This window comes from Myotis nattereri (assembly GCF_964212035.1).
Source record: "Myotis nattereri genome assembly, chromosome: 9".
In the NCBI taxonomy this organism is placed as follows: Eukaryota; Metazoa; Chordata; class Mammalia; order Chiroptera; family Vespertilionidae; genus Myotis; species Myotis nattereri.
In genome coordinates, this window is record NC_138084.1 from 65,717,090 (window position 1) to 65,732,894 (window position 15,805).

The window sequence follows — 15,805 nt, forward strand, 5'->3', positions numbered from 1 at the left end:
TCTTTTAATGATAGCCATATTCACATTTCTTATAACTTTATTTGGGTACCAGACTCATTTTTGGCGCTGCAGTGTCTTCTTTATTATCTGAGAGTGGTGTCACTGGTATAGTAGAGCATTGGGAATATGGACTGCAAGTCAGGCGGCCTGAGTTCACGTCTATGGCCTTGGGCCAATTACTTAGCTTCTTTGGGTCTCCCTTTCCTTATCTGAAAATTAGGAGTAGTAACAGTACCTTTTTTCATAGAGCTGGTGTAAGAGTTGAAGGAGAACTCTCAATAATTGTTGTGATGGGATGCCTACTACTCTAACTCATTTCCCCACTTCTCTGATGCGGGTGTTTATTTTTCTCCTCTGTTGCTTTTAGGCGTGCTAGTCTATAATTTACTCCCTACCCTAAACCCCTTTCCTGGTTTCCACCTAAAATCTAACAAAGCCATGTTATTTTGTTTTCAAGTTTTCAGTTCAGCACATCAGTGAAATCAACCTTAAAGAAGGAGTAGGTAAGAAAAAAAAAAGAATAGGGAGAATTTGCAAGGTGATTGGTATCTCTTGCTTTCCAGGGTTGCTGCTCTTCTCATTTTAATGGCCATTTGTATGACAGTGGTCAGCCCTCTGAAGTTTGATTTGAAGTGCAATAGTATATACATATTTTTTCCAAAACCAATTTATAAGTAAAGAATCTTGTGTGAATGTACAAAGTCATAAATTATTGTTTTTTTATGACTGAATTTTTCCCAAAGATAACATCAATGAGCTTAGCTTCACTTTGCTACCAATATAGATCTAGATTGCTACCTATAGTGTACCCCATATTATCAAAGTACATATTATAGAAATACTTCTCTTATTTTAAAAAATATTTAGCTTCCTACAGGTTGGTTGCCATGCTCAGTAATATTAGGAGTAACAGTATTTATTACAATAACTCATTGCAGGTACCTATTATGGCTATCAGAAATGACTTTATTCATCAATTTAGCAATGCCATGTTGCTGTATGTATGGCAAGGCACTTTGCTAGGCAATGCCTATTAAAAAAATCATCATCTCCACCTTTACAGGGCTGGAAGGATAGAGATATAAATAAATAGCATGCAGCATGAGTTCTGTCACTCTCGTTAGCAAGAGATGTTTATAGCCAACATTTTGTGGTCTTTCCTTCAATGTCCAGATTTAGCTTCAGAATCATTCTCAACCCAGCAGCACAGAGACCTGCCTTTACTCCGGTGGACTCGTGAGGCTAAAATTGATTGTCCTCAGTGACGTAGTACAAGTTTGTTCAGAGTGTTGCTGTAGAAGGCCAGAAATCCAGCATCCTTGCTTTGTGTCAAAGTAAGTTTCAGTGTAAAAAAGTAGAAATGAGTTTCATCCTTTGGGTGTTAGGAAAGACGTAATAAATTGGAAATGTTATAAGCCCACAGATACACGTTTAAAGAGAGGCTTTAACAGTGAGGTAAAAGGAATCTTGTAAAGTGAGCACTTTTCACTATAATTTGTAGTTTAATATGTGTGTCTTCCAAATACAGGCTTAGCTCTCTAAGCAGCGATGTGCTGGTGAAACATCACCTGCCATCAAGCACTCAGGTGTGTGTGTAACCCTGATTTGCAATGCTTGCTGATTTCCATGGTGTAAGTATTCCCACCTCAGTTGATTTCCCCCCAGTTCACTGAAGGCAGGCTGGGAAGAGATGCACTCAGTGGTTCCAGAGCTGCTATGAGCCTGCCCAGCCCACTGCTAGACCCCAGCCCATCTTGCTGCCTAAATCAGTTGGGTCCCCTCCTCTAGATTATGTGCACCTCCATCCTACATCGTTCCTTCCTTTTCTCCTCTCTCCTTCCGTCCCATCCTCAACATTGTAAAATTTAAGAAATTGCTTATACGTTGGGATATCTTAAATTTTTCTTATGATTTTAACAATCTGCATTACATAAATATTGAGTAATAATGATTAAAATACATTAACGTCCAGTTCCTAAAATGTAATGGTTGTAAAATGACCGACTGGGAATTTAATGAATTTTCATTTCTTTTATACACGCTCAGAGACTATTAGATGTTTGCTTAAATTCACAAGTGCAGAATTTAAAACAGATGAGTGATTTTAGTTTCTCTCCAAAGATAGCCTTCGTACTGAATACCCAGGAGGGTACAGCGATATTAGCAAGAAGAAATAGTATTAAAAGGTAGGGGAAGCAAACATTGAATTTCATAAATTCTTAATTTGTTTAAGGTCCTTCTACCTGTCCTCAGACATCGAGTCACTTTGATTCCTCTAAGCTAGGAGATAAGACCTGGAAAAAAATCTTGAAGCCATCATTGGCTCAGCTCAGAATATATAGTGTTTCTGAATTTTAAGGTTTGGGAAGAGGAAGGAGAGTTATATTTTCATCTGAATGAGGACGTTGATACATGTGGGACAGCTGTGCTATGGGAAACTCTTTGGCCATCTCTTACAGTGCTGACGAACGTGAGAGCGTTATTGGGACCTAATAGCAGTGGGACCTAACAGCAGTGACACAGAGGTGCACGGGTTCAGATCTGGGGTTTCCTGAGAATGTCCAATGGTATAGGATTGGATGAAGTAACCTCACCAGTGTCTTTGCAAAATGCAGGAGTGGTTAATTAATCTGCAGAAAGAACTGAGCTTATAACATTTATTATATATTTTGGATCCTATATTCTCAAAGGTTAATTTAACTCCAACATTTTCATCGTATGACCTTTGAAGTAATGTAGCCACACATTCTATAGAAGTGCTTCGCTAAATATAAACTTTTTGCTCAAAATCAATAGAAAAGTATTTGTTACAGGAACGTATGTGCAGGATGTTGGGGAGTGAGTAATTCCAATAGCTTTTAAGATGTCGATTCTTATTTGACCCCTTATATATCTTATTTATAGCTGAAAGGCGGTTTGACCCTTTTTGCTGATTTTTAAAAAGACTTCATTATTGTAAAGTATAAATGAACACGTAGTGATCAGGACGGCCATAAGTAGACACAGGTTTGTGAGGAGGCTGCGTTCTGGTTATAGCTGGTGTTTACAAATGTTTTCTACAATGCTTGAATGCTTTACAATATTCCTAGTTTAACCTCCCATTAGAGATTGCCAGGTAGGATGAATGAAGCACAAGTAGTTTCAGAACAGCAAACAAGCTAAAATAAATAACTTACCTTTCTGGTTCAAATAGCAGTATTCAGAGAATTTCATTTGGTGCAACTGAGATTTATGACATTATTAGATCACAGTGGATTATATGAAATTATGCAATTTACTCCTCTCCTCTCTTTCTCAGATAGATTCTGTGGAAATGGTCAATTCTGTCTTGGATGAATGCTTTTCTACTCGCTTATCTTGTGTGTATAGATGGTTTTATTAAAAAATAGCAAACTTTGTATTCGGGACAGTCGTAAGCGCTGGAGGCAGAGGATTGCTTGCCGTTTGCCCTGGGGCCACCTTGTTCCATTGAGGAAACCTTGACATCGGGTATGTGCTGGGGAGAGTCCACTCCCTCACACTGCACAACTCCAGCCGCAACTTCGTAGGCATCTTACAAAATGATATTCGCATTAATAGTGGCCGGCTCAAAAGAATGAATTAAATAGGAAAGCATGTGCCCCTTTATGTTAATAAGCTCTTATGACCATTATCCATAAAACATAAATTTTAGTCTTTGTAAACAGGCTATGAGATAAATGCATATTATCACCTTCATTATACAGAAAGGGAAACTGGGACCTGGAGAGTTTGAATAACTCGACCGAGATTGCACAGTCGTCAAGAGTTAAGTACAAACTAGCGCACCCTCCTGGGTAATGAACTCTTTACACTCATCTCCTGGAACAAAAGGGGATTCATATAGCACCATTCTTCAAAAACATAAATTTCTTTTCCTATCCTGTTCTTACAAGAGAAGTATTATTACTGATAAAGGGGAGGAAAAGATGAAAGTAATATTAAATTTAAGTTGGGTCTAAATCTATGCAGTTCAATGGGGTGGGGATCATAATGAAACACTAGATTAATAAGTAGAACAAAAACATTCAATATGGAAGCAGCAAGTGACATTCAAGGTAGAAATTTAATGGATGACTGTGGTACCCAGATAACTTTACATAGCACTTAAAATTTTTTTTTGATTAATTTTTAAATAAAGACATTCTTTTGTTTTTTGTTTTTTGTTTTGAGTAATCTGCTCATATTAAATGATCTCAAATAAAATGTACTTTGACCTCCCATTGTTATATGAAGGTCTTGGTCAGGTACCCATCCGCCACAGCTGATGTGAGTTTGGGCCCGTGCGTTCCAGTTCAGAAGAGCTATGGGTGTACTGACCTAGTGAGGGAGTGTCTCTTGCAAAGCTGTGGAGACTTAACGTGACCAGGGCCCAGGAATGAGCCGCTACCCAGCCCTAGACCACTTGCCAGAGCTTCATCCTGGGCAGCTGTTTGGTAGGAAGGGACAGAATGGGTTGGAACAAGGCAGAGAAGAGCTACTTGCCTGTAATTCCCACATTAGGACTCTGATCCGATTTTCCCAGTTGCAGTAAACAGTGGGAAGATGAGCTGTTCTTACCTCAGAGACTGTTAATAGGTAGCTTCATCCACTCATTATCACATACCTTTGTGACCTTTCCACTTTGTGAATTGGCTGCAAAGACATCTCAACAAGAAATTACTTTTGCAATGAACTATACCATCTGTATCGCTGTGGAAATTGCATGGTGTGTCATAGCCTCTCAAACAGTTGCTTCAGCTAGCACTGCGGAGTAGCGTTAAGTCTTCTCTTCAAAACCTTAGATGGAGTCCTTCAGAGCTTTGAAAGTTTGGGGTACAGAGTTGTAAGCTTAACATCCTGGCGCTATGGAGTCTGTTGCCTGCTAACGGGACACTGTAGCCATTGATTCGTGGTGAGCTTCGCTTGGCACCAGCGCTGGAGCCCACGCCTGGGAAGGGATGAGAAGCAAAAGTGGAAGGAGAGGTACGTTCAGATTTCTCCTGCTGCGTGGCCACTCGCTTCGTTGGACACACACATTGTGCTAACCTTCTCAGCAGGGAACAGCGGGCGCTGAAAGTTCCTATAGGATAACATTTGAAAACCCATGGCCTAGAGAAAATTATAATTTGTGTATACCTAGAGAAATAAAACCCCAAACATGTTTGGAGACTCACTCGTCTAACCACATAAAAACATTGCTAGCCATTGCTTTTGAGTAATTTATGAGCATTCCCTTGTGGCTGTTTATTAAAACCACTTGAAATAGCAAAAGAAAAGTGGCAGGAAACTGAGTGGCCTGGCTCCACGTAACGCACCCACAGTTAAAGTGTGTCTGCGAGCTAGCGCGGTATTGTAAACCATTATCCAGTATCAGATTTGCTTCTCTGCTACACAAAATAAGTGAAATAGCTGGTCATTATTTTTGAATTTAAAATGGACCACTATCCATAAAAAGAAATTGCTTAAACCCAAGGTTTAGATAATGGTTAAAAATTAAAAAAAATAGTTTAATAAGTTAATTGTGTCTTAATTACTGAAACAAGACCTTTTCAAGAACTTATAGGATCAATATCTAGGGAGGGTAGTGCTGGAATTGCTTTTGTATTTTTCCTAAAGGGTCTTTCTTAGTAAGGTCATGCAAAGTAACACATTCCACAAATATTATGGGATCTTGAATCTCCTGAACTCTGTGACTTGATTTTCCCCCTAGAGTTACCTTCTGGAAGAAGTTTCCTCAAGCCTCTTGCGTAAATTTGGACAGAAAGAGCTCTGTGAGAGCCAAGATTGCGCATTTCTCTAGATTTTTAAAAAAGAAACCCTTGTGAATGTTAAATCACCAGGGTTGCATCCTGATTCACATTTTTAATGATGGTTTTCCACCATTTTGTATATCCTTTTCTTTTTTCAGTAGCAACAATAAACCTTTACAACCTACCAACATTTAAAACAACTCCTACACGTTACACTTGGATTACTTCAGAATGGAAGAATTCCATCCTCATGATGGCACAGTGTGTGGGGACGAAAGGCATGCGTTCCCTGGGGACGTGCAGACGCGAGGGTCAGAGGCAGCCACTGGGTTGTAAATCCACTTTGTGCCCGAGAGTGTTGGCATTTCCATTTTGATCTCTTAAATTTAGACTCACATATTGTGAGCAGCAGCCCATCGACTGCATACAAAAGAAGCTTCGTAGTTCAGATGTAGAAACACATACGCTAGAATGGCTTTTGGAAACATTAGGCCCCTGCTTATCTACTATTGTCGATGGTATTCTGGATAGACACTGTTCTGTTGAATTAACTTGGATTTTCTTTTCTACCTTTGAGTAACCACATTTTAAATCCTCTTGGGACTTTCTGAGGCTGCTTATAATAATTTTGGACACATAGCAGACAGGTATTGTGAATTCTGTGAAGAAGTGAACATTTATTGAAAGTCTATAATATGCCAAGTCTGTGCTTGTTATTTACAAGATGTATATTTTTCTTTAATTTTTATAAAAACCTTAGGAGATATAGGGGTGAAGACACTGAGTCTTAGTGGTGTTGGTGCCCAGATTCAAATGGAACTCTGGCCAACTTGAACACTCACGTTCCGAATACATTCCAGATGGTTTTTAGATTTCAAACATCCTTTCTCACATAAAATTGACTTTAACCTCCATATTGTGAAGAGCTTTGCATAGTACTTGCTATATAGTAAATAGTCAATAAATCATATCTATTGTTCTCTATCACTCTTAGATGTTCCTGCCCTTCCTCATTTTGTCTGTTTATTGCCTGCAGAACTTTATTTAAAAAAATTCTTTCCGTTTCAGATTAATAGAATGATAAGAGGAGGAAGAAAGAGAAAAAAATATGAGCAAGTCCAAAAACAACAGAAAAAAAAAAGAAATATGGAATAGAGATAGGAAATAATACTCACAGGATGGTTGGTAATGATCATATTTAATTTGTTATATCTCCTCAAGTTTTGTTTTAATCTCAGGTCATATGTAGATAACAGCAACATAAAGGGTTTTGTCAAAGATTTAAACTACTGGATATGAATATGGGTGCCAGTGTCTTAGTATACCTCCCCCCTCTCTCTCCTAATCCTTCCCATCCCAATAAAGAACATTTCACCCATATTGATAAGTTGTACCATTTTGAGGTGGGATATTCTGCCAAAGTAGTTCTTTGAGTTTTCCCATAGCATAAAACTAATAGTTCCAAAGTGAAATTCACTGTCTTAATTCTATTCCACTAAACATACTCCCTCTTTTTTATTTTTTTTATTCTCATCCAAGGACATGCTTAGAGAGAGGAAGAGGGGGCAGAAAAAAAAGCATTGATGTAAACCTTATGTCACTTTTAATTCTTCTCCCTTTGTTTCCCAAAAAACTGTCTCTTTAATTCCCTGCTACTCATTTGTCAACACAGCAGGCACCTGATCTGGTTCCTCGCCACTTCTAGCTCGAGTTCCTCTCCCAGCCTTTAGTTGGCATATTATACCTCTATCTGTTCGTTCTCAAAGTACTCCATATATTACTGGCTTCTTAGAACAGGTTTTTGGAACATTAAAAAATATCCTCTAGCCATCTGTATGTGCACTTTGCAGAAGTGTCTAAGTCCTTTGCCCATTTTTAAATTGGATTATGGCCAAGGGACATATAAAAATATACTCAAAGTCACTGATCATCAGAGAGATGCAAATTAAAACAACAATGAGGTATCACTTCATACCTGTCAGAACGGCTCCCATCAACAAGTCAACCAATGACAAGGGTGAGGATGTGGAGAAAAGGGAACCCTCGTGCACTGCTGGTGGGAATGCAGACTGGTGCAGCCGTTATGGAAAACAGTATGGAGTTTCCTCAATAAATTAAAAATGAAACTGCCATTTGACCCAGTGATCCCACTTCTAGGAATATATCTTAAGAAACCTGAAATACCAATCAGAAGGAATACTGTATATGCACCCCTATGTTCATAGCGGTGCAATTTGTAATAGCTAAGATCTGGAAACAGCCCAAGTGACCATCAGTAGATGAGTGGATAAAAAAAAAACCTGTGGTACAGCTACACAATGGAATACTATGCGGCAGTAGAAAAGAAGGCTTTCTTACCCTTTAAGACAGCATGGAAAGACCTGGAGAGCATTATACTAAGCAAAATAAGCCAGTCTGAGAAAGACAAGTGTCACATGATCTCACTCATATGTGGAATCTAATGAAAAAAAATAAACTGATCAACAAAATAGATCCAGAGACATAGAAGCATGGAACAGACTGACAAATCTCAGAGGGAAGGCAGGGGTGGGTGGGTGGGTGAATGGAGAAAGATTAACCAAATAATTTATATGCATATATGTATAACCTGTGGACACAGACAATAGTGTGGTGAAGGCCTGGAGGAGGGGGTAGGGGTGGGGTTGGACTCAAGGGGTGGAGGGGCGGGGGGAGGAAACATCTGTAATACTTTCAACAATAAAGATACATTTTTAAAAAATCCTCTGTTCCGAAGCCAACAGTCATTTTACGGTTCAGGCTGCTTTCCCCGATTGTGGGTATAATTCACCCTTTCCATACTTATTCCAATTGAGCGAATTACTAATAATGTATACTCTTTTCTCCAGTTAGAGAATGTTCTTATTCATTAATAATAATGGCATATTGCTTCTTTGGAGCCTGCTGCGTGCCAGAACTGTTCAACATGCTTCCCATTCATTCTGCTACTCCCAGTTGTAGAAAGTTCCATGAGGGCTGTAACGTGGTCAGTGCACGCACAAGAACGAGCGACTCTTAATGAGCGCTTAATAATTGCTCTCCTCTGCGCTGCGCCCCGCTTCCCACGTGCCATGCGTAGTTCTGCCCTTTTGCCTTTGTACATCTCTCTTCCGAGAATATTTTTTCCTTTTGGTGTATCCAGTTCATATTCACTATCCAAACCCTACCTCGACTCATTCGGTTCTCGTGGATCTTTTCCTATTGTCAGAATACTAATGTATTTATAAGGAGTTTGGCACGGTTTGCCTTGTAACTCCCTTCTGTCTTTCACTTTTTCCAAAAATTTTAACAGTGCTTTGCGGGCATCAAATACTTGTTGAATGAATACATCCTCCCCTTCTCAAGTAGACATTCACTTTCTGCAAGGGTTAGCCCAGTGCTTAATTTCTTCTCATCCCCACAGATCTCAGCGGTGTGCTTGGCACATATGTAAATACCTACTCATCGGATGTGGGGGAGTCCAAGCTGTCTGTCGTTTGGAACTTTCATGGGAAAATACTTTTTTAACACCACGCACATAGATACGCTTCAATGAAAAGAGGCAAAAAAAGATTCAGAGATAGAAGTCTGATAAGTATGTCAATTCAGAATGAGATTCATTATCTGTTTTTTTTTTTTTTTTTGGCAATATTGAAAGCTGTAAATTTTGAGCACTTACTGTATGTAAAACACTGAGCTGAGTGTTTTACATTCATCATCTTAGTTCTTAGAACCAAATGGTTGGGTGGATGATGCAGCGGATGCTCAGAAGGGTTCCAGAGCAGCTTGTAAGCAACAGAACCCTGTTTAAACCCAGGCCGTTTTTATTCTAAACATGCGTCTTTAAGCGCTATACTGTATATCATCCTATTCAGCCTCATTGCTGGGGTTTTCAGCCCTTGTGAAATATCTCCCTGTTGAAGTTCACTAACTTTAAAGACATTAGATCATGCTCGTTTCCAGCATAAACATTCAGTAAGTGTTAGCCTTTATTTTTGCTATTTTCCAATTTACTCTGGACTATTCATGATGTTGTCATTTCCCCTTGTGCGAACTTCCCTTTAAAGGCAGAATCGGCGATTTAGTACGTCTGCGAACTCTGGAGATGTATGCGTGTGTTTATATGTGTTTGGGCTTCCATGAGGGCGCCGAGGATTTAGAGAGTGAGGATGAAGAGTGAGCTGCTTTGCTACTGTTTCCAATCAGCTCTCTGGTCAGAGGCCTGCAGTGAATGTGCAGGGATGCCTGCCTGAGCCCAGGGAGGGAAGCAGGTGATGGATGGGTCCAGACCCTCAGTGTCTCAGAAAGAATCTTGAATATTGATCTATTTTGTGTGTTTTCACAGCACAGGATTTTAGGCTGTTTTTAAGATCTCTCACCTCATTTTTCTGCAAATTGGAGAATGACAGAACCATGGAAGGCATTAACACTCTAGTTTTATTTTTGTGTATACTATCTCAGTGCATTTAGGTTCTGGAATTTAAGAAGTAAGACTTGACTAAAGAATAACCAGTTTAGTGAAAATAAGTAAAACCCTTTTGTAAGTAAAACCCTTTTGTGGGGAGTTAAAGTTTTTATATAAGTTCAGACATACAGAAAAGTTATAAGAATAATATAAGGCACTCCTGTATACTCTTTAACCTATTTTAAAGTAGAGTAATATATTTTTTAAATGCTTTTTTTTTTTAATCTTAGCATTTTCTAATTATACTAGAGGCCTGGTGTACGAGATTCGTGCACTCAGTGGGGTGTCCCTCAGCCTGGCCTGCACCCTCTCGCAGTCCAGGAGCCATTGGGGGATGTCCCATTAAGAGGGAGCAGGCCTAAGCTGGCAGTCAGGCATCCTTAGCGCTGCCCTGGAGGCGGGAGAGGCTCCCACCACCACCACTGCGCTCACCAGCCGTGAGCCCGGCTCAGGGCTTCTGGCTGAGCTGTACTCCCCCTGTGGGAGTGCACTGACCCCCGGGGGCAGCTCCTGCATTGAGTGTCTGCCTCCTAGTGGTCAGTGTGTGTCATAGCGACTGGTCGTTCTGCTGTTCGGTCGATTTTCATATTAGCCTTTTATTACATAGGATAATAGATCATGTTGTTATCACAGTGGTAGAAAAAGATTTTGTTAATTAGACCTGCTCCCCTGTTGCCAGGTTTCATCTTTATATAATAAAAGCCTAATATGCTAAGTGTCCGGTTGGCCATTCAACCAATCAAAGTGTAATATGGTAATGACACACTAAGGCCACTCAACCGCTCGCTATGACGTGCACTGACCACCAGGGGCAGACGCTCCAACTGGTAGGTTAGCTTGCTGCTGGGGTTCGGTCGATCAGGACTGAGCAAGACAGGCCAGACACATCCTGGAGCCCTCCCGCGGTCCCTCCCCAGTTGGCCAATCTTCTGCGTCCCCCCTTGGCCCTGATCGTGCACCAGTGGGGTCGCTCGGCCTAGCCTGTGCCCTCTTGCAATCTGGGCTGAGGCATCCCACCTTTCTGAGTGCATGAATTTTGTGCACGGGGCCTCTAGTTGAGATATAAATGACGTATAACACTATGTAAACTCAAGATGTACATGTTGGTTTGATACATTTTATTTTGAAAAATGATTGCCACCATGGCCATAGCTAACACCTCCACCCTGTACATAATTACCATTTCTTTCTGTGGTGAGACATATAAGGTTCTATGTTAATTTTAATGCTTCCTAAAGGGTTTTAAAAATGGAGATTTCCTTCCAGCATAATGTTATTGTCAGAAATGTCTGTCTCCTTGCATTCAGTCCCTGGCCCCCATACTTTGAACCCTCTCACAATATTCTTACAGATCAATATTAAAAGATTTATGTTTTAAAGTTTTAGGGGAATCCCAATTTGGAGTTTGAGGCTAAAATACTGTTCATTGAAAATAAATCAGATACTTTTTAGTAGGGTTGGAAATATGAGAACATTCCAGCAAATCCCAAGTGTAAGAATTATAATGCAATAGGAAAGAAAAGTGAGCCTTATTTTATTTTGCAGTTGTAGAATTATAATATTCTAGTGGCAAAATGGAAGAGCTTTTATACGGTTCAGTTTTAAAATGATGTTTGAACTGACTGCATTTAAGCAGTATAATTAAAAGTATTTGTAAATTTACTATCCAATATGCTGTTTCTTAGTTATGTCTTAGAATAAGAAAGTTAAATATTTAACTAAGATTTTACCACATGTACTTGTTTTCACATTATTTACATTATGTTAGAACGAAATGACATAATTTGTGAGAACAACTTAATTATAAAGTAGAAAAATACTACAACATGAGAGGTATTTTTATTTCATTTATAGACGTGAACAAGAGAAAAAAAGCTGTTTATTTAAATAAGGTGAATAAATGAGCCATCTTTTATCAATATTTGCATGAAATTATACATAATTTAATTAATTTGCATTTTTAATTTCAGATTCAAAACGCTAATGATGTATTAATTGCGCCACTTGAGAAATTTCGAAAAGAACAGATAGGCGCAGCAAAAGTAAGTGTTCCATTTTATTATTCTTCAGATATTCTCTTAGTAATTAAAGATGACATAATTTCAGATGTTAACATTTTGATATTAGAATGACCTTTTAAAAAATTCTGTACGTCATTTTTAACTTTTGCACTGAGCCTATTACAAAGACCGGCATTTCTTTAAACATAAAAGATATTCTTCTTCTACTGACTAGAGAAAAAGTCAGCATCCATGAGTTCCTTCCATCCCCACAATTGGAGGGAACTATTTTAAAAGGGGTGAAATTATGGTAAAATTATGAGCTTTGCTCCTAACTACTATAAAGTAAAAATTAGGCAGAAGGTATATTGAAAATTCAGGCAGTTATTATAAAAGAACTTTTATTACTTACTAGAGGCCTGATGCACGAAATTCATGCAAGAGTAGGCCTTCCTTCCCCCGGCTGCCGTCACCGGCTTCCCTCTGGCACCCGGGACCCAGGCTTCCCTTGAAGCCCTGGTTCGTCCGGAAGGTCGTCTGGAAGGACGTCCGGTCTAATTAGCATATTATGCTTTTATTATTATAAATTGTATTTTGTCATTATTAAAGAAAACGTGTTTGTGGAAAAACCTTCAACATGTTTGTCAAGCCTTTGCAATGATGTTTCGTTGATTATGTACCAATTAAAATTTTTCCTCGAACCTAATATTTTTTTGAAATTTACTTGCACCCTTTTTCTTAGATCTGCATTTTAACTACCTGCACAACATTATGTAAGGACATAAACTTTAGGGTTTCCAAAACAGAACTCATCACTTCACCCATTCTTTCTCAACATGTTTTGGTTTTCTATTTAGTCAGTGACATAGCCCTTCCCCATTCTAGCAGTACCATCCATTCTAATGCAGAATTATCTTTCCTTCTTTCCTTCTCTTCTGTCTGAAATATTGAAATAGCCTACTAGCTGGTCTCCACACGCACATCCTAATCTGGTATCCATCTTCCTGTCTGTCATTCTTGGATAGTGACACCTTCAGTGGATCTCTTTGAGAGACAGTTTGCTCCTGATAAGGCACGCACTCCACACGGTGCCCATCTGTGCATCATTATACCTCCCTCCTTGCGCACAGCGGCCTGCTCACCAGTCTCTGTCCATGGATTTGCCCAACCTTCCTCTCTCCCCGGAACATTTCTCCCCTTCCCCTTGTTGAGGTCTTGCTAACTCTCCGTGGCTGATCACCCAGCACCAGAAAGAAGCCTCCCGTGTAGAGGCCTCATTCATTCCTCTCCCAGAATTGATTTCCCCCCTCATAGAATCCAATAGTCCTTATGCTCATTTCCTGTACAAAGCTATCGCAGTCGGCCCTGGATTCGTTTTACATACATTTCTTCACTAATTATGAAAAATTATCAAGTCGAGGACTAAGCCGGAACTATTTTTGTGTTAATTAATGCAGCAAGTGTTTATCAATGTCCTGGCTGGCTTCCTTGTGGCAATCCTGGTGTTTGAGATGAAGGGATGCGACTATAAACAAGACAGGCATGCTCCCTGCATTTGTGTCCCTAATTATCTTTTGTGGAAAACAGACACCAAAGTAATAGCAAAGGCGCTGATGCAGAAGTGCAGGGTGCTTCCTGAGAGTGTAATGAATGGGGCTGACCTTGTCCTGAGAACAGGCCGTGCTCTCTGGAGGAGGGATTGGTTAAGCAGAGGAATAAAGGATGAGAAAGAAATAACCACCTACGGACATACAGGGGTGGGAAGGGGACAACCTCCCATACCTTCCTGAAGAAGGAACAAGGTGGGGATGAATCGAGGCCCTGAAGGAGGAGAGAGGCTGGCATTTTAAAGGAAAATGATCCAGTGTGTTTGGAATATAGAGGACCATGGGAAGAACGGAGGACCTGTGCATTTTTAAATATTACTCTAGTTGCATGTCATGCACGGATTGGAGGAGGCGAGACTGCTTTTGTGAAAACCAGTTGGGGGCTATAGGGCAGTGGCTTTAGATTCAGAAGGTGGTAGTAGCAGTGGAGACAAGGGGTGTATTTCAGAGGTAAAATGGAAAGGGGTAGGAAATGGGTTACATAGTTAGAAGTGAGGAACAGGAGGTGTCAGAGGTAACTCCCAGGGGGCTGGGTTGCATACTCCAGTGGGTTTGAAGCTACTTATTGAGATAGGCAACGCTTATGTTTGGATGGCAGGATGGTGATTTTGGCTTTTAGACATAATGCATTCGAGGTTCCTCTGAGACATCCACGTGGAGACGTTGAGTTGTCAGGTGTGTAATCGGGTCTGAATTAGAAATACACCTTTGGGAGTTATTGTTCTCTGGGTGGTAATTAAAATCATGGGGGGTAGAATAGATCCCACTGGGAGAGAACAGAGCGAGAAGAGGACCTACATTCTGTATAATCTGAAAACTCTCAACATTAATGTTTGGGGAGAGGAAAAACTCTACGGTGAAAGGTAGGGGCAGAAGAAGAAAGAAAATTACAAGAATGTGGTATTCCAGATCAAGGAAGAGTCTTTTCAGGAATAAAAATAGCTGATCTTTATTGACGTTTACATTGTAGTGATTTTCACTGAACTATTACTTCAGTGACCTAATTAAATCCTCAAAGCAACCTGTGTCTTACACCGGTTTTACCATGAGGACAATGGTGAGTGAGACTATGGAGCTAAAATCAAGCCTTTTTACTTCACAGGCTTGATTTACAATATTTCACTTCATTAATTTTTCTAAAACTTTATGAAAGAGCTTTGTGAAAAATCCCTTATACAGTGCAGGATATTCCAAGTTTTCTGGCCCACCTAAAATAGTAAATTTCATTTGTGTATGGATTATTCGTTTTATTGTTGCTGTTGTTTTTGTTGATCCTCACCCAAGGATATTTTTCCTGAGGATATTTGCCTAGGATGGCTTTCCATTGGTTTTTAGAGAGAGTGGAAGGGAGAGGGAGAGACAGAGAAACATTGATGTGAGAGAGACACAATAATTGGTTGCCTCCTGCACGCACCCCGACCAGAGCCAGGGAATCTGCAACCAAAGTATGTGCCCTAGACCAGAATCAAACCCAGGACCCTTCAGTCCACAGGCCAATGGTCTATCCACTGAGCCAAACCAGCTAGGGCTGGATTATTCTTATGTGAAGGTTTAGATTAGCTCTAGTTGTAGTTGAATGAGCAATTACACCCATTTTTAAAACATCTCACTTGCTGGACAGACCAACCGAGAACACACAATAGTATACTATGCCTTTGCCACTCATTAGAAGGTTAAACCTGTGGCTAAATGAATTCAAATGAAATCTTGAGCATAAAGATTATTGTACTTGGTCCTTTGGTGATGGTGAATCTGTGTATTTTATCTGCCTATGCTCTTAATGCTAAATTGCTTCTAAGCTGCTAAGTAGTTGTTTTTTAGTAGAGTGAATAAAGAACAGGCATTTTCTTCTGACATATACGTTTGAGTCCTTTTCTTTTCTTTTGCTATTGCAAAAATGTTGTGGTAGAAGTAGCAATCCTTGAAGAAAAAATTCGGTTTTTGTATTGCTTTACTCCCTGTTTTACTTAGGTATTTTCTTACTTG

General features: G+C 39.7%; 1 protein-coding gene across 1 annotated transcript in view; it reads left to right on the forward strand.

The window, feature by feature from the left end:
- Positions 1-15,805, forward strand: part of ARHGAP42 (Rho GTPase activating protein 42) — a 250,570-nt gene that overhangs the window by 129,674 nt on the left and 105,091 nt on the right. The window contains exon 4 of the mRNA XM_081098747.1: positions 12,183-12,254. Coding sequence (XP_080954873.1) covers positions 12,183-12,254 — 72 coding nt within the window. The remainder of the gene's footprint in view (positions 1-12,182; positions 12,255-15,805) is intronic.